The sequence below is a fragment of the Tachypleus tridentatus genome, chromosome 10 (genome assembly GCF_004210375.1).
Source record: "Tachypleus tridentatus isolate NWPU-2018 chromosome 10, ASM421037v1, whole genome shotgun sequence".
Classification (NCBI taxonomy): Eukaryota; Metazoa; Arthropoda; class Merostomata; order Xiphosura; family Limulidae; genus Tachypleus; species Tachypleus tridentatus.
In genome coordinates, this window is record NC_134834.1 from 170,576,230 (window position 1) to 170,596,777 (window position 20,548).

The 20,548-nt window shown below is 33.2% G+C and overlaps 1 protein-coding gene across 1 annotated transcript in view; it reads left to right on the top strand.

Annotated features, from left to right (window-relative positions):
* LOC143230898 (ubiquitin carboxyl-terminal hydrolase 2-like) overlaps positions 1-20,548 on the top strand; it is a 30,261-nt gene extending 9,713 nt beyond the window's left edge. Inside the window, exons 2-12 of the mRNA XM_076465199.1 lie at positions 5,298-5,387; positions 6,293-6,419; positions 7,939-8,050; positions 8,349-8,462; positions 10,855-10,919; positions 11,276-11,379; positions 11,768-11,845; positions 12,555-12,633; positions 13,627-13,734; positions 18,941-19,067; positions 19,675-20,548. Of these exons, the coding sequence (XP_076321314.1) occupies positions 5,298-5,387; positions 6,293-6,419; positions 7,939-8,050; positions 8,349-8,462; positions 10,855-10,919; positions 11,276-11,379; positions 11,768-11,845; positions 12,555-12,633; positions 13,627-13,734; positions 18,941-19,067; positions 19,675-19,762 (1,092 nt within the window). The 3' untranslated portion in view covers positions 19,763-20,548. The remainder of the gene's footprint in view (positions 1-5,297; positions 5,388-6,292; positions 6,420-7,938; positions 8,051-8,348; positions 8,463-10,854; positions 10,920-11,275; positions 11,380-11,767; positions 11,846-12,554; positions 12,634-13,626; positions 13,735-18,940; positions 19,068-19,674) is intronic.

The window sequence follows — 20,548 nt, forward strand, 5'->3', positions numbered from 1 at the left end:
CTTTACTGGCTATCGCTCGTCGAGTTTGTAACACATAAAGAATAAAATGTATTAAAAATATCTAGATCTAAACGTTGTTCTTTCCTTATGAATAAAAGTGTTAATGCCCATACCAGCCGTTCTGAGCTACGTTTTTATTTCAAGTAAGTTTCTCGTCATCAAAAATGTATCAAACTTCATTTCAAAAGTCAGAAGTTATTCGATTATTTTAGATACATCTAGTTCTTTATATTTTAACTTTGTTGGAAATCTTGTTATTTCTGCGCTAGCCTTCCCTAATTTAGCAGTGTAAGACTAGAGGGAAGGCAGCTAGTCATCACCACCCACCGCCAACTCTTGGGCTACTCTTTTACCAACGAATAGTGAGATTGACCCTAACATTGTAACGCCCCCATGGCTGAAAGGGCGAGCATGTTTAGTGTGACGGGGATTCGAACCCGCGACCCTCGGATTACGAGTCGATTGCCTCCTGCATGGATAAACGTAAGCAAAAAATTACTACAAACAAAAAAAATACACCACTTACAACAGCTTATAAAGTACTCAAAACAACATTATCTTGAATTCATGCGTAAATACGCACACATGGAAACAATTGCAGATAGACTCCTATATAATACAATAAATTATTTTGACAGATAATTGTAGAAAAAATGAACTAGTAAGCGAACTTTACAGGTACTCTACATGATGAGGATAGACCTAAGCACCTTTCCCCAGTGAATATATATTTTCTAAAAAATAAATAAAAGGCCATCTTTAACTAGACTCCACATTATATTAGGGATTAATTACTAAACATTGAAAGGTTGTTTTATAGTTAATACCTAACTAATGAAAGTGCAAATAATCTATGGAACTATAAGAGAAACGTTTTTTTTGCACCAAATGTATATATAGACAGTGCATGGACATTGTCCTGAAAGGAGCCAGAGTAAGTGTGGGTTACTCTGGCCCTCGTGTACCATATATAAATACACTTGACAGTTGTAAAACCAAAATTTCAAGGAAGGAAGAAGAGGTTAACGAAACCTGACCCTCCTGGGTAGATAAACATCAATACTCAAATACCTATACAAGTGAGAAAGAGAGTCGATTGCCTCAACCACCTGGCTATGCCGGGCCAATTTAGGCGTCACTCACGTATTTCTAATATCCTATCACTTATTACCTAACTTTAGATCAGCTCCCATATCTCAGTGACTTACCTTAGTGACATAAATACCTTCCTACATTTTAAGAGTACCCCAGAGAACAAGAATATCAGCTTACTGATTCGCTACTTATTCTAAATTATAGTGATGTTAATTCAAACAAAATAATAATAAATAAATAATCGATGTTAAAATTAATAAGTAATTAGTGTTACTAATTTAAACTCTAAACATCTGATTTGTCATTGACTGAAATAAAATTTATAATAAGTAATTAATCTATTTCACACCACAATAGGTTTTATTCATAGAAATTAACTTTATAAATAGCATCTGAATCATTAATGGCTGTGTTGTATTCCAACCAGCCTGATGAAACCTGGTGGTACTAAACAAAAGTATTCCTTGGTACATGATGTAATGTGTTTGATGTTTTGTAACATATTATCATTTACTTTTACTCACAAATTTTCAGAATTAAACATTCTAGCAGTTTTCAGCCGTTACATAATTATTGCTTTGATAGTGTCTAGAAGTTAAAGTCTCGAAAGAATAATCTTCTTGTAGGGCTTTAGGTTTAGTTAAACACTTCTCGTCACTAATGTGTAATTTTGTTTGGTTTAATTTGAAGTTCACGACGTTAAGGTTATCGTAGCAATCCTAAAATTAATTGGTTCTAATCTTTAAACTTGATTTTAAAAAAATATACGTTTTTGTTCTCGTAAACGATGCGAATTAAATGTTGTAGTAAAACAAGAAATCCAATACAAAGTAAAACGAGATGTAACTAATGATAATACTGATGTTGAATCATCACCTTATTAAAAACTTATCCTAATACTGTTTGGGAAGGGTGTGTTGTGTATGGAGTTCTTCTACAAGAAGTGTGGTACTGTTTGTAAAGACATATTTTAATTTTTATCGAAAGTTTGTGTTCACTCGGCAGATGTGGTCCAAAAATACTGGGCTCAGCATGGCCAAGTGGTTAAGACACTCGATTCGTAATTTGAGGGTCGCGGGTTCGAATCTCCCTCACACCAAACATGCTCCCCCTTTCAGCCGTGGGGACGTTTTAAAGTGACGGTCAATCCTACTATTCGTTGGTAAACTTGTATGTAGCCCAAAAGTTGACGGTAAGTGGTGATGACTAGGTGCCTTCCCTCTAAGCTTACACTGCTAAATTTGGGACAACTAACGTTGTTAATTCTTATTTAAATGTCACCCGCTGGTACAGCAGTAAACTTACGGATTTACAACGCTAAAATCAGGGCTTCGATTCCCCTCGGTGGACTCAGCAGATAGTCCGATGTGACTTTGCTATAAGGAAACACACACGCTTATTGAAACGAAGTTAACTTATAAAGTTGTTATCAATATATCGCATTTATTATTTGTGTTAATGGTATGATGGTTTTAGTATGTGTGTGTTTTTTGTGTTTTTGAATTTCGCGCAAAGCTACTCGAGGGAAGCCCGGCATGGCCAAGCGTGTTAAGGCGTGCGACTCGTAATCTGAGGGTCGCGGGTTCGCATCCCTATCGCACCAAACATGCTCGCCCTTTCAGCCGTGGGGGCGTTATAATGTGACGGTCAATCCCACTATTCGTTAGTAAAAGAGTAGCCCAAGAGTTAGGGGTGGGTGGTGATGACTAGCTGCCTTCCCTCTAGTCTTACACTGCTAAATTAGGGACGCTAGCACAGATAGCCCTCGAGTAGCTTTGTGCGAAATTCGAAAACAAAACAAACTACTCGAGGGCTATCTGCGCTAGCCGTCCCTAATCTCACCGCCAACTCTTGGGCGGATTTCGAGTCGAACGCCTTAACCCACCTGGCCATGCCGTGCATAATGGTTTTAGTGCTGGCACCTTATTTATACTCCAAGTAACTGTCGTTGTCAGAGTGAAGCAACAATTCGACTGTAATCGATAATTAGTTACCGTTTAAGTCATAGCCAACAAGATGATCTTGTGACATCACTTTGGACGCTCTGATGTCAGCAAACTACTGTGATTCTCTTGTCCTTTCATGTTAGTGAGCGATTGTAGTTCACAGATCCGAATGAGCTCATTATGACATATAAAGAAAATATTTTTTTTGTTTTATTTTTTATCTTGCATAATTAATTTTTCCTAAGCATATTAACAACACAGACAAGGGTTTAAAGTATTCAAACTTACAAGTAAAAATAATTTCTCCCAAGTTTATAACCTTTCATTTATTACAGGTAAAAACAACCCCTTTGTACTATACGTATAAACCTGGACCAAAATTAAACGTCAGGAGGACAAAAGACAGTGATTCGTAAAAGTAAAACAAGTACTTCGATATCTTTTCACCATTATTTACAAGTGTGTACTTTCTTTTGAAATGTAAAATCAGGACGTGCAACACACGTAACTTTAGGTTAGGTTCAACGAATAATTGTGTGCACGTGTTTCTCCTGCTGTAATGTTTTAAAACTAAAGTACAAAGGCTTCAGATTAACATGTAAATTTGGTGGAATGCTTTTTTGTTTGATGCGACATCTAACTCTTTCTCCATCCTGCATACCTGTAAAAGAAAAGTGGAGACATAATAATATTTGAGTGAAATCAAATCTGGATCACGTGTCACGCGTAGAGAATCAAATTTCCATGCTTCGTGTGTAAGACACTGAACCGGTTTCTAAAAGAAAAGGATATTAATTCTCAACGTGATGAAAAAAGTACCTCTGAGAAGTTAGAGTGAAATAGAAACTATGTATAGACTGCTAGGTAGTTTGTTATTAAGACTGCTAGGTAGTTTGTTATTATTTAAGATGGTAAAAACAAACTGTAACCTGAATAATAAGCTAAATGTAATGTAACACTTCAAATTATTGCAATCATCTTTAACTCGTGAATGTTACGATATTTTAACTGAAGTAGATGCTATTAATAATTTATTTTTCTGTACCTTTAACAGCCAATTTTATATTTAAGTACTTTGATGTTACTAGTTTGTCTGCTCTACGAATTTGAAAGTTGTTATTAAGTGATTTGGTGAAAGCTGTCAAGTGACGTAGAACGTGCTGCGTATTTACATAGTGGTTTAGCTATTCTTGATTTTACAAAAAAATAAAAAAGTAGAAACGATCGTAAACTTTCATTCGTTTATACATCAGAAACCTATAAAACTCTTCATTAGTTTGAGTCTAGCCTGAAGTGTGATATGGTGTAAATCATAACCTACGAAATAACTATAATTTTCGAGATAAAATACATGATTAGGAAAATAAAATTACTTACTTAGACTTAGGTAAAGGATAGCCATAAATCATTTAAAAATCAATTATATAATTTGTTTTATTACTTTTCGAAATTAAAATAATAAACGATGAAATAAAAAAAACCTTAACTAAACGTAGGTGACACTAATATTTCTATTTGATTAAAACATATTTTGGGAAATTACTTCTAAGTTCGGAAGTCGATTCGAAATTCTAAATTTATTATAGATAACTCTCCAACCTCTTCTGTCTAAAATTATAATGCGCAGAAAAACTACTAAAGATAATAACTCATTTCATTTTTCTAATAAAAAATATTGTGTTTACATTCGTTTCCAAGAAAGTCTCTTTAAATTGACTCAGTCATTTAACATTTACATTTCATAATATGTTTTGATTCTTTACAACATTTTGGACACTAATGTTGTATATTTTAATCAGGATCTACGAAGTTTATTATTTTGACTTACAGAAAAGTAAAAATGTATAATCTATTTATCGTAATTCTAAACATTATTTTATAATGAGCTGAAACTGAATTAACTCGTATAATTTAGTTAATCTTGTATCTTCGGCCCGGTATGGCCAAGTGGGGTAAGGCGTGCGACTCGTAATCTGAGGGTTGCGGGTTCGCATCCCAGTCGCATCAAACATGCTCGCCCTTTCAGCCGTGGGGGCGTTACAAAGTTACGGTCAATCCCACTATTCGTTGGTAAAAGAGTTGGCGGTGGGTGGTGATGACTAGCTGCCTTCCCTCTAGTCTTACACTGCTAAATTAGGGACGGCTAACGCAGATAGCCCTCGAGTAGCTTTGCGCAAAATTCTGAAAAAACAAACTTGTATTTTCGTTTCATGGTAAACGAGTCGATGTTTTAATAATATTTTTGTGATGTAACAGGATTCAACAAGCAGTGGTTATGGAAGTAGCTCTTCTACTGACAGTGTTAAAACATGGAAATTAACAGGACTGAATAATTTAGGAAATACGGTGAGTAAAATTCAATGATAATTTTAATAATTCTGTTATAATCAGTTTTTGCTGAGGCTATTATCAAGTGCTGTGTAAATGTGTAACTACAGTGTATGGAAGACAATATATGTATTTTTGGGAACTTTTACAATAAAAGTATGTCTGGTTATTGTAATATTGATTCGCTTGTTACTGGCATTTATTGGAATGAACATATAGAACTGAACTCGTGTTAGTGATTTAGATGTTATTCAACATATGTCATTTTCGGAATTTATTTAGCCAACGTTTGGAGATTACTTTTCAATAATAAAAATCCATGAATTTTCATGTACGTTTTCTATATATTTTAAACTTAGACCTTCAGTAATCTAAAACTATACTAGCAGTATAAATGTAGGTCACCATTTACTAGGGACGTGCTTTATATCTGAACCACTAATGATGATAAAATGTTGGTATATGTTGTGAATAGGTCAAAATACTATAGAATTCCTATGAACTTGGATAGTTGTTACTAATTTTTTTAGGATAATATTTGAGTGAAATGAAATATGGATCCTATATCGGAATTCCTATGAACTTGACATGATTATAAATAAAGCAACATTTGGAAACCAAATTATCTAAAAGATGGACAGTTTTAAAGAAAAGTCATTCGACTATTACGCCATATCTACTGTTGATTTTCACTTATTAATTAAAATTAATTCAAGTATTTTTTCAACTCTTAGTTTTTGTTTTCAACAACAACAAAAGTAGCGCTTTATTACCACATTTTATGTTTCATTAGTTTATCCATTATCACAAACCATAAGTTTAATGTACGTGAATTTGTACCATGACAAAGTACAAAAAATAAATTAATATTTATTATTGTTCATTCTAACATTATTGATATGGTAATTTAATCTTTTAAACAGTGTTTCATTAACGCAGTAGTACAATGTCTTCGTCATACGGAACCTTTATTCGAATACTGTATCCACGGCAACTATGAAGATGACATTAACACTACAATTAGCAACATGAAAGGAGAGCTCATGAAAGGTAAGCATGTCGTTAGTGTGAAATATTATCTATCATTCAACCAAGGAAAAAACGTAATTTTGGGGGATTTTCGGAGCCATGTAATATTGCCTCACATACCCGTGGGCGCATGCGCGTAACTTACCAGATGGATCAAGTACACGAGCACCTCCCGCCAAAGTTTCTTGAGATCTCCACAATTTTTAACAACAGTGGTTGAGGCACTCGACTCGTAATCTGAGGGCTGAAGGCTCGAATCTCCGTCACACCAAACATGCTCGCTTTTTTATACGTGGTGGCAGTATAATGTGGCAGTCTATTCCACTATTCGTTGGTAATGGAGTAGCCCAAGAGATGGCGATGGGTGGTGATGATTAACTGCCTTCCCTCTAGTCTTACACTGCAAAATCAGGGACGGCTAGCGCGTGATAGCCCTCGTGTAGCTTTGCTCGAAATTCAAAAAACAAACAAACAAAACAGTGGTTAAGGACCCTATTTAATTTTTCTCTACGGTCACATGAGACGCTAATGTGCAGAGTAGTAAACCTTCTCCATTTTTCTTTTCAGAATTCCATCTTTATAGTTTAATAAAACAAGTTCTCTGGCTTGGTACAATAACTTAGATAATCGGTCTGTCACGCAGGACTGCACTCGAATTTTTGTTTAGAAGTCCTGGTTTTCACTTGGCCCGGCATGGCCAAGCGTGTTAAGGCGTGCGACTCGTAATCTGAGTGTCGCGGGTTCGCATCCCCGTCGCGCCAAACATGCTCGCCCTTTCAGCCGTGGGGGCGTTATAATGTGATTGTCAATTCCACTATTCGTTGGTAAAAGAGTAGCCCAAGAATTGGCGGTGGGTGGTGATGACTAGCTGCCTTCCCTCTAGTCTTACACTGCTAAATTAGGGACGGCTAGCACAGATAGCCCTCGAGTAGCTTTGTGCAAAATTTAAAAACAAAAAACATGGTTTTCACTTCATGAAGAGGGCGCTTTTAACATCATAGGACGAAGCCATTTTTAAAATTTTTTACTTGTGAGTGATATATTGTGTCAGCGTGTATTTCGCGAGGGACGAAACCTTATAACGACGTATTCAGCAAGAGCTTTAAAATTGTCATGAGCAGTGAAATGAGCAGATGAGAAAAACAAACATCAAAAGTAGTATTTAAAAGCACAGTAGTTAATCAAATTCAGACAAATCGAATAAGTTTACAATGTATTTGCTTGCAAAGTTATGTTTGATTCTTGTAAATATATTCGCTGACAAATAAATGTAATAAAAAGCTTGCGACGTAATTTTAAACTCTTTAACCATTCTTTACACATAAAGTTATACAGCAAGACAATGATATAACAATGTTTTTCGTAAATGTGTCTGGATTGCATATGAGTAAAATTTCTGATACGACAGTTCAAAACATGTCGTCCTAAGTATTTATGTCTCATAAACGTCATATCTTTATTAATGATTTGGATTCGTAAACTACTTTAAAATATAATTAGTAGTTAGCAATGTAAGTTATAAAGATTTCATTATCTCTAGCGTTTGCAAAGCTGGTTCACTCCATGTCCAGAACTAACAGCAACGTACCAGCCTCTTTGAAAGATTTCCATGGCCAACTCCGTACGTTCACATCCTGTTTTCCAAGTAACAGGTGAGTATCTGAAGTCACGAATCTATCTAATGCAAATAGTGCTATAAAATGTGATTTTTGAAATGCGTATTAGATGTAACACTTGTCTCGATTAAAACTATCCAAATGGAAATGAAGACACTGGTCACGATGTAATTTGATATTTCCTTACAAACGTAAACGGCAGTGTCATTAGTGCATCATTCGAAATTATTTGTTTTATTGAAAATTCGATTTATTTCAGTAACGTTCAGACAAACAGAGAATACAGACTGCACAAACACGGAACCATCATTTATTTATTTAACTTTCTTTACAGTCAACAAGACGCACAAGAATTTCTGCGGTACTTACTTCAAGGGCTACACGAAGACGTCAATACGGTTAGAACATTACTACTTCCTGTTACACAAGACATAGACGAAGCTCTCAGGTAAGGTGGACTAAACCTATTTCATTCTTGAACATAACCTTTGTATTTCTTGAACAACAATAAAATCAGATATTCGTTAACGTATCTTATGATTCGTTCGTTTAATTGGTTGTTTAGAAGTAAGCACAGAGCTACAAAATGGTCTATCTGTGCATTCGATCTACCGATGTGAGTTTACAGACTGTGAGTCCGCTGTACCGCTGAGGAGGCTTTATTCGTTTATTCACTGTCACAAACCATTAGTTTAAAGTAAGTGAATGTACATCATGACAAAATACTAAAGTTACACAAAACTATCGAATTTTGAAGTGTTACACGAGAAGGAAGACAAAAGAGCCCCCTGCAAAATTCTAACTATTCTTTTATCCAATTAAAAATGAAATTTCATCATCAGTGTTAATGCGCGCCCATGGCTCTTCTCACTTTTCGTGGTAAGAGGACGCGAACAATTAACCTTCGGATTCTCAGTCCGTGTAATCTAAACCTAGGATATATTCAGACCAGAAGACTAAAGATAAGGTTAACATTTCTTTGTTTGTCTTGAACTTCGCGCAAAGCTACACAAGGGCTATTAGACTACCCCTAACCCCTTAAAAACAGTTATTTTACTGCACGTTCTCGATGCGCCTATCATTTATCGGTATTTATTTTGTTGGATATAAGATAACCAAAAATTGCCTTTCACAGTGATATCTTTATTACACGTTGAAACAGTTTTTGTTTGCTTTGTTTTTGAATTTCGCGCAAAGCTACACTATGGCTATCTGCGCTAGCCGTCCCTAATTTAGCAGTGTAAGATTAAGGGAAGGCAGCTAGTCATCACCACCCACCGCCAACTCTTGAGCTACTCTTTTACCAACGAATAGTGGGATTGACCGTAATATTATAGCGCTCACACGGCTAAAAGGGCGAGCATGTTTGGTGCGATAGGTATTCGAACCCGCGACCCTCAGATTACGAGTCGAACGCCTTAACCCATCTGGTCGTGCCGGGCCTAAAGGTTAACGTTCACTGTCATAATCAAAAGCAAGTTATATTGGAAATAAATATTAATTTTACATCAAATATGCTCGTCCTTTCAGCCTTGAGGGCGTTATAATATTTCATTCAATCCCACTGTTCGTTGGTAAAAGAGTAATGCAAGAGTTGGCGGTGGGTGATGATGACTAGCTGCCTTTTCTCAAGTGTTACATTGCTAGATTAGGGACGGCTAGCGCAGATAGCCCTCGTATAGCTTTGCACGAAATTTATAAATAAACAAAAACAAAACAGTGTTGAATTTTTCATTCTGAAAAGAAAGACTTAATATAAAAATAGAGATCTCTCTCTTTGTTAACAATATTGGGTCATTAGTGTATAAATAAAGGAGGAACTTTTGCCACGATCATTATAAACAGCGTAATCCTTTAAACGCTAATATTAGGTTTCGATACCTATGATGAGCACAGCATAGATAACCCATTTTTCCTCTGTGCTTAACTACAAACAAATAACAAATAAACACTATATTCAATCATAAAATGAAACATCTTCTAAAGTTTCTCGTATAATACAGGCACTTACGAGAAAATAATTTGCATTCCAGTTTTTAAATTGTACTAAACATTATCTGTTCATGGATACTGTAAAAATGTTACTTCTTATCTTAATTCATCGTTTATAGGCGAGCGAAAAATATTTAACATAAGACTAGTTCTAAGTTATTTAATCAACCCTTAGTGGAAACATATAATTAATTATTTTTTAATTTACATTTAAAATTATTTATATCGCAAGATTGTTGATTCATTCATTTAAGACCATAGACATTTAATCATAGACATATATTGCATGAAAATGTTTTCCAGTTATTTTATCTATATACCATTCAAAAATACATATATTTGTACATAGTTTCCAGAAATGTATCCATTCACAGTTTAATATCCTGAGGTAATTTCAAGTTAGAATTATAAAAGTACTGTAGTTAACTTTTTTTTACAAAACTTTGAACCAAGATAAATTTAAGTCATTCATATTTGACGAAAATATGGACTGAAGTAAACTTTTAACTTTTATATTTTGCTCATTACGGTCTAATTACCCCCAGTAGCATAGCGATATGTCTGCAGGTTTACAACGCTAGAAGCCGGGTTTCGATACCCTTGATGGGTAGAGCTTTGTACATTAGAATTAAAGATTACTTGATAGAATAAGGCCAACTGTGGCTTCTATGTGTCTAAAACATTCATCAAACGTTTTGTTAGAATAAAGACAACTGTTATTTCGTGTTTCTAAAACAGTAATTAAACATGTTGGTAGAATAAAAACAATTGTTGTTTCCATGTTTCTAAAATGTAATTGTAGGTTTATTATAAATAATAATGCCTGTTTATTCTCATGTTTTTAACAGCGAATCTCAGAAATCTAACGAAGCATGTCAAAGATACTTAAGGAATGACAACAGTAAAATCATAGGTGAGCAATATAACAAATATTTATTTCTAATTTTATTTCAAGTATTTGCTTTACTAGCTTACATTTTTAGAATGATGGTAAGACTAAACTATTTTAAAAATTTTTGGTTAACTGTTTTACAGCAATTAAAAGTACGACTGCTATTTCAAGTAAACGTGAAATTCCTACTTAAATTACTGTTGACATTTTTGAATAAAAAGTAGTGAATTTCAGAAAGATGGTAGAAAAAAGAAAAGGTTAATCAACTGAAAACAAATTACTTTTAGCATTAAAAAACTTTAAAATGTATTTTTCATTGAGTTTATTAAAATCAACTTTAAAACATCGACATATATTTTTGCCTTTTATTTGTATAGACATCTTTCTTGGTCAACTGAGAAGTAAACTTCAATGTTTAGTGTGTGGACATGCATCTGTAACCTTTGACCCTTTCTGGGATCTCTCTGTGTCCATTCCAAAGGTATAAAGTAGCACATTAAAATGTATTAACGAGTCAGTAAGAACTGTAAGTTCAAATATTTCGTTAGAAGTTGGCGATCAAATGGATATTTAAGTAAAGTTTGTTCTTCAAACTAGTATTTCAAAATGTTTAAAAACATTATGAATAAATGAGTAACTTTTTGCAATTTAGACAAAATGCAACCAGTAGACAAAATAAGAAATGCTAAAGACCTGATACAAATGCCCTATGAATTTTAACTCCGAAAAGTTTTTACTGATTTTTTTGTTCTGTACGTAACTTTCAATTTAAAAAAAAAATCTGATAGAAATAGAATTGAAGCAAGAGAAGATTTTTATCTTAGTTTTAATATATGTGTTTTTAACATGGATATGGTATCTTAATGTAGGGATCTAACAAGGTTTCTATACAGCAATGTTTGGATTTGTTCACGAAGGAAGAAATTTTAGACGGAGATGAAAAACCAGTGAGTAGTTTTACTGTTTTTTTCTCCAACAGATGAACACCAATGTTACATATAAAATAAAAACTGTAATAACATAGAAAAACACAAAAAACACTAATGACAGCAAAATACCAGGGAGCTAATTTTTTCGCGTCACTTATTAAGTAAAACAAGACCTGGAATTAGTCTCATACTGATAATTCTGAAATATTACAGAAAACTATAAGTATTTTTGGTATATAACTTAAAATTAAAAAATAGTCTTGCCACGCTCCTGTTACAACTGCTTTTAAAAAAAATATATATAATTTTTTCTTGATTATACAGGTTTCCTGAATTTTCCTTTTTCTTCGTCAGATAAATATATTACGCGTTTGTAATTGTAAGGTATATCCCGCCATCTATTGACACTTACAAATAATAATTTTGTGTATTTTTGAACTTTAACAAGTTTCTTGCTCATGACTATTGAATAAATTTTAACAACACAGGTACTGTTAAATTTCACACATGTTATTTGAATTGCTTGATGAACGGTTGGTTTTGAATAATTTTCTAATGGTACTTTTGTTTTAAATGAAGTTAAATTATATGACATGATAATATTAAATAATATTAAACTAGTAGTTTATATTCACATAAATAAAAATTTACCTGAACCGAATGGATAATACTAACTGAAAAGAATTATATTATTTAGAGGTAAATATGTTTTTAAATAATTTTCTAGACTTGCTCCAAGTGTAAAACAAGACAGAAGTGTTCCAAAAGGTTCTCCATCCACAAGTTTCCTCACATTCTTGTTCTTCGTATCCTTTGCTACTGTGGTCATTGCAGCTTTGTATATTAATTTGAAATAAAACGTTTAAATAACGGTAACATTTCTTTTAAACACAAGTAAATATATTATAATATTTAACAATATCTGCATTGTTTAATGTAAAAGCTGTAATTGTTTGATGTTAAAGCTATAAAATATATTTTTATAGTCGTTATTGAATAATATATGGCGTAAAGTTTGATTATTTCCAAGATTTGTTAACGCGTTTACAGTGATGAAATTTTGTATTAAATACAAATATTAAGAAATTCTTATTCCACTGAATGAAATAAATGTTACCGAAGAACTCAATAGGTGGCGGTACTAGCAAATTGATTTTGTATGACAAAACAAGTACAAATGGCACTTAATAATTAGTTGAATTTATTCAAACAAAAATCTAATGTAGCTATAATGTTGCAAAATCTAGAAATAATTAAACAATTGACAATTTTTAATTTTTATTATTATTTTGGTGCCAATTAATTTATTGGTCAACTCGTAGAAATTAAGGGGCTAAATTAATAGTTTCACATGCATAGTTACAACTGAAAAAAATATATAGTTTTTAAAGTTTATAAGTTTAACAGCTCAATTATTTTTAATACAAGCCTTAATATAAGTACCATAACATTACTCGGGTTATATTTGAAAGGTGCTACAGATTTACTTTAGGTTTACATAAGATAAAAACAAGCTAAACAATTTACACAGACTATATATTCTTTGTTTAAAATGGGCTCAGTTATCATTAATAGTATTTACCTTGGGGAACTCAAGGGTTACAAATAAAGATAATGGTTTAGTACTAAAACTAAACATAGATTTAATCATTTAATGTCTCATAAATCATCTCAAAATACTTCCAAACTTAGAAATTTAGACAAACACAACTAGTAAAAGTTTTGGAAAGCAACTTGCATACTTTTCAGTCATAAAAGGTATAATATCACTTACATGAATTCCTTAATAAATTATCTAGATATAAAACGTTTTTCTTTAGCTGGGAAAAATCAACCAAAAGAATTCACCGCAAATGTAGAGTATCCATTGAAAAACTTCAACCTACGACCTTTTGCATCAGAACATGGTAAAATTTGTTAGCAAAATAAATAAGCTAATAGTTTAGATGTACATAATCGATTATATACATTCGAAAAGTGGATTTTGGTTAGTTTGCTTTTATTGTTATTAAAGATCTAAGATTGGTAGCTTCAGAATCTGTACGACACTACACAAGGGCTATCAGGGCGCAGCTATTTCTCATTTCTAAGTGATAGACTAGGGGGAAGGCAACTGTTTAACAGTCCCTATTGTCAGCTTTGGGGATTTTCTTGCCTGATCGAATAATGGGATTTGACTGCCTTATGTCATACCAACAACCCAAAATCGTTGATTTTGTTTTTGTGGTAACGGGTTGTGAACCATGAATCTGTGCACGCTATTAGACTACCCCTAACCCCTTAAAGACAGTTATTTTACTGCACGTTCTCGATGCGCCTATCATTTATCGGTATTTATTTTGTTGAATATAAGATAACCAAAAAAATTACCTTTCACAGTGATATCTTTATTACACGTTGAAACAGTTTTTGTTTGCTTTGTTTTTTAATTTCGCGCAAAGCTACTCGAGGGCTATCTGCGCTAGCCGTCCCTAATTTAGCAGTGTAAGACTAGAGGGAAGGAAGGCAGCTAGTCATCACCACCCACCGCCAACTCTTTGGCTACTCTTTTACCAACAAATAGTGGGATTGATCGTACCATTATAACACCCACACGGCTGAAAGGGCGAGCATGTTTGGTGCGTCGGGAATTCGAACCCGCGACCCTCAGATTATGAGTCGAACGCCTTAACCCACCTGACCTTGCCGGGCCCAACATTTTCTGTATTACAAATCTGTCTTCACACACTAATATACTTAAGCATCTACCTATTATTCAGCCATTTTAACTATCCGGACTAGGCGTGGCATACTGATTAACATGTTGGGCCTTGTATCAAAGGGCTCAGCATTTGAGACCTAATGCTTCAGAGCATGCTTCGCTTTGTGAAATGTGGGTGCGTTATAAAAGAGGCAGGCTCTTCCTTTCTTCGCTTCAAAGAACTTGGTAAATCCCTTGTGGCAGCGGGTGTTCCTGGAAGGTTGCCTTCTTTCTGTGGTCATTGATTTATACCTGAATAACAAAAATCTCTCACCTGGCTGTTTAATCTGAGTAAGCTTATGGTAGCATTGGATTAAAGATTCCAATTGTTTTTAACAATCCTAAAATTTTTATTAAACGAGTAACCAGATGTATATATATTCTCTAACTTATTATTACCTTAAAGTAACGTACTTATTAAAACACCTTTACTTATATAAGCTGCAACTGTACAAATCAAATTTAGAAATATTTCTCTGACTAGCTTTCATTTATTTATTTCTCTGTTTTGCCGGTGTATTTATTGATGTTTTTTTTGGTATTATTTCGGTGCCTTTTTTATTGTTAGTATGTTGTCATTGTTATTGTCAGTAGGTTGTCATTGTTATTGTTAGTATGTTGTCATTGTTATTGTTAGTAGGTTGTCATTGTTATTGATAGTATGTTGTCATTGTTATTGTTAGTATGTTGTCATTGTTATTGTTAGTATGTTGTCACTGTTATTGTCAGTAGGTTGTCATTGTTATTGTTAGTATGTTATCATTGTTATTGTCAGTAGGTTGTCATTGTTATTGTTAGTATGTTGTCATTGTTATTGTTAGTATGTTGTCATTGTTATTGTCAGTAGGTTGTCATTGTTATTGTTAGTATGTTGTCATTGTTATTGTCAGTAGGTTGTCATTGTCATTGTTAGTATGTTGTCATTGTTATTGTCAGTAGGTTGTCATTGTTATTGTCAGTAGGTTGTCATTGTTATTGTTAGTATGTCGTCATTGTTATTGTTAGTATGTTGTCATTGTTATTGTCAGTAGGTTGTCATTGTTATTGTTAGTATGTTGTCATTGTTATTGTTAGTAGGTTGTCATTGTTATTGATAGTATGTTGTCATTGTTATTGTTAGTATGTTGTCATTGTTATTGTTAGTATGTTGTCATTGTTATTGTCAGTAGGTTGTCATTGTTATTGTTAGTATGTTGTCATTGTTATTGTCAGTAGGTTGTCATTGTTATTGTTAGTATGTTGTCATTGTTATTGTCAGTAGGTTGTCATTGTTATTGTCAGTAGGTTGTCATTGTTATTGTTAGTATGTTGTCATTGTTATTGTCAGTAGGTTGTCATTGTTATTGTCAGTAGGTTGTCATTGTTATTGTTAGTATGTCGTCATTGTTATTGTTAGTATGTTGTCATTGTTATTGTCAGTAGGTTGTCATTGTTATTGTTAGTATGTTGTCATTGTTATTGTCAGTAGGTTGTCATTGTTATTGTCAGTAGGTTGTCATTGTTATTGTTAGTATGTTGTCATTGTTATTGTCAGTAGGTTGTCATTGTTATTGTCAGTAGGTTGTCATTGTTATTGTTAGTATGTTGTCATTGCTATTGTCAGTAGGTTGTCATTGTTATTGTTAGTATGTTGTCATTGTTATTGTTAGTATGTTGTCATTGTTATTGTTAGTATGTTGTCATTGTTATTGTCAGTAGGTTGTCATTGTTATTGTTAGTATGTTGTCATTGTTATTGTCAGTAGGTTGTCATTGCTATTGTCAGTAGGTTGTCATTGTTATTGTTAGTATGTTGTCATTGTTATTGTTAGTATGTTGTCATTGTTATTGTCAGTATGTTGTCATTGTTATTGTTAGTATGTTATCATTGTTATTGTCAGTAGGTTGTCATTGTTATTGTTAGTATGTTGTCATTGTTATTGTCAGTAGGTTGTCATTGTTATTGTTAGTATGTTGTCATTGTTATTGTCAGTAGGTTGTCATTGTTATTGTCAGTAGGTTGTCATTGTTATTGTCAGTAGGTTGTCATTGTTATTGTCAGTAGGTTGTCATTGTTATTGTTAGTATGTTGTCATTGCTATTGTCAGTAGGTTGTCATTGTTATTGTTAGTATGTTGTCATTGTTATTGTTAGTATGTTGTCATTGTTATTGTTAGTATGTTGTCATTGTTATTGTCAGTAGGTTGTCATTGTTATTGTTAGTATGTTGTCATTGTTATTGTCAGTAGGTTGTCATTGCTATTGTCAGTAGGTTGTCATTGTTATTGTCAGTATGTTGTCATTGTTATTGTTAGTATGTTATCATTGTTATTGTCAGTAGGTTGTCATTGTTATTGTTAGTATGTTGTCATTGTTATTGTCAGTAGGTTGTCATTGTTATTGTTAGTATGTTGTCATTGTTATTGTCAGTAGGTTGTCATTGTTATTGTCAGTAGGTTGTCATTGTTATTGTCAGTATGTTGTCATTGTTATTGTCAGTAGGTTGTCATTGTTATTGTTAGTATGTTGTCATTGTTATTGTCAGTAGGTTGTCATTGTTATTGTTAGTATGTTGTCATTGTTATTGTCAGTAGGTTGTCATTGTTATTGTTAGTATGTTGTCATTGTTATTGTCAGTAGGTTGTCATTGTTATTGTCAGTAGGTTGTCATTGTTATTGTTAGTATGTTGTCATTGTTATTGTTAGTATGTTGTCATTGTTATTGTCAGTAGGTTGTCATTGTTATTGTTAGTATGTTGTCATTGTTATTGTCAGTAGGTTGTCATTGTTATTGTTAGTAGGTTGTCATTGTTCTTTTTTTATGCATATTTTACTTGCAAGACACCTTCGTATTTCTACTTATTTCTTTCTTTTATTTTGTGCATGGCCAGGTGGTTAAGGCACTTGACTTGTAATCTGAGGGCTGTGGGGTCAAATCCCCGTCGCACCAACTATACTCGCCTTTTCAGCCGTCATGGCATTGTAATGTAACGGTCAATCCCACTATTCGTTGGTAAAAGAGTAGCAAGAGAGTTGGCGGTGCGTGGTGATGACTAGCTAGCTGCCTCCCCTCTGGTGTTACACTGCTAAATTAGGGGCGGCTAGCGCAGATAGTCCTCGTGTAGCTTTGCGCGAAATTCAAACAAAACCTTTATTTTTTTTTCTGCTTCATAATTTTCTGGTTTGGTTATTTGTGATTATTTAATTCTACATGATGTAACTTTTAATAGCTATATTGTAGAATTCTCTCTATGTCTATCTAAATACATGTTTACTTATCACTGCAAACATTGTTTATGTGTGGTTTATGCTAATAAAAGTAACTGATTAACATTGAGCAGAGGGATGACGGGTATCTTAGCATAATGTTCATTAGAATATGTATTTTATAGTTACCGTAAAGTTACTGATCAAAAGTGTCGATATACTTAGTGAATACATTCATAACATTATGTATAAATAATGGGTTATTCTACAAACATTGATAACTTATTGGAATCTATCAGTGGTATTCTAATAACATTGATCACTTATAGGAATCTATCACAGGGATTCTAATAACATTGATCACTTATAGGAATCTATCAGTGATATTCTAATAACATTGATAACTTATAGGAATCTATCACTGGTATTCTAATAACATTGATAACTTATAGGAATCTATCACAGGGATTCTAATAACATTGATCACTTATAGGAATCTATCACTGGTATTCTAATAACATTGATCACTTATAGGACTCTATCACAGGGATTCTAATAACATTGATAACTTATAGGAACCTATCACTGGTATTCTAATAACATTGATAACTTATAGGAATCTATCACTGGTATTCTAATAACATTGATCACTTATAGGAATCTATCACTGGTATTCTAATAACATTGATAACTTATAGGAATCTATCACTGGTATTCTAATAACATTGATAACTTATAGGAATCTATCACTGGTATTCTAATAACATTGATAACTTATAGGAATCTATCACTGGTATTCTAATAACATTGATAACTTATAGGAACCTATCACTGGGATTCTAATAACATTGATCACTTATAGGAATCTATAAGTGATCTTATTGTTAATACAGGGATCGAAACCAGGTACACATTACAGTTATTCCATGGATACTGATCATTTACACTTCTACCTAGACCATTAATCAAAAGTCGTCACCTGGTCCAATAATCCTGAAAAAAATCTACATGTTACAGTTTCCCTAAAGATCACTAATGTGTACATGTTATAGTTATTCTGAAGTTATGTATTGCACATGCTACGTCATGGGGACAGTAATCCCGTATAAGGTTAAAGTTATTCTGAAACCATTAGTCACAGGTATTTATAAGTTCTAGCTCACACATTGAGTTTAACTTGCTTGGCAGTTTCCCACATCCCGATGTACAATCTTTACGCTGTGGCTAATCACAGTGGATCCGGTGACTCTGGACACTACACAGCAGTCTGTCGACACCCATGTACTGGCGAGTGGCATCAGTTTAATGATACAAAGTAAGCTTCCCAAGTTTTAACATCAGTTTATTGTATTACTTTAATCTGTGTTTGTGCATTTGGGGCTGAATGTCCTGACCCTGTCTATTGATGCCTTTGAGTACCCAGTAAGAAGGCTGTAAATAGCTTTTAATGTTCTATTTAAATGGATTTTTTTTATGATTTGTTCCATTAGTTATTGCTCATGTTCTGTTTTATTGTATATTTTTGGCGTAACGTTAAAGTGTTTTTTCACAGATCTGTATTGAATTCTGTTTAGTCTTCACGCACACTATCGAATTATAGTTGCGAGTCGTTGACAACTTTTAACTCCATAAACTTCTAACTTTTTTGTATGTTTACAAACCAAATAATGCATAAGAACATAACAAACTCTTCCAGGATTTTTTTATAACTTAGAAACAAGTGGAGACAGTCCTACTAAAGTAATAACGTATAACACAATGAGAATATATTATAACAAAAACTCAAACAGTGTGATATAATTGCTGTTTATTAGTTAGTGGTATTTGTCATTTTTCTCAAGCATTGTGCCATAAATCGTTTCTCTAGAAATCAGTAATTAGTAAACTGCTTTCAGTGACATGCATGTTTCTTTTTATTACAGGGTTTCCAAGGTGTCTTCCAAACGCGTGGTATCTGCTAATGCATACATCCTGTTCTACGAGCTCTCGAGTCACTGTTCACGATTGTAATCTCTATGAGATATTATTTCACTGTGTATATAATGGCATTGGTCATGACAAGAGAGCTCTTTCTACTGGATAACATTTTACTAAATGATCAGAAATTTACTGGAATTTCTCGACAAGTGGACCGAAATAAGCTGTTTCTTTAACTAATTACCTATATTGTGTTGAAAATTATTGCAAAGAAATTTTATCGTAAATAATTTATTTTCAATAAACTGGGATAATTTTAATCCTAATTTGGCAATTGGCAAGATATTACCAATTCTTTTAGCATATATGAATTAGGCTTGTTATGAATTGTATCGAAAATAGTTTTCTAGATATTCACGTAAAAGAATCCATTATTTACAAAATATATTTAATTTGAACGTACAGAGTCTTGTAATATCTGGTTATGTAGTGTGGTTGGTTATACGAAATAGTTATGGTATTCTATCTGGCCAGAATAGCTTTCAGAGCTATTTAAAATTGTAGCTATATAATTATTGATGGAAACAGTGAACGATAATTAATATAATTGAATTTGTGGCGCGAGCAGATAATGCATGCACGTATATGTAATGACGTCACTACCAACCTTCTTGATTTTTCTGGACACTACAAACTGAAACGATCTCATTGTAATTCATTCAAGTTAAAAAACGAAATATGTAATCTTCAACAAGCAAAGTGGGAAAATTTTATTGGTGTGAAATAAAGTCCAGTATGAGTTAACGTTAGTAGATTAACATCCTTAGCAATTAATAGAACAATAAAAGTGTGGAAGTTTGAAAGAAGTAGATGAATATA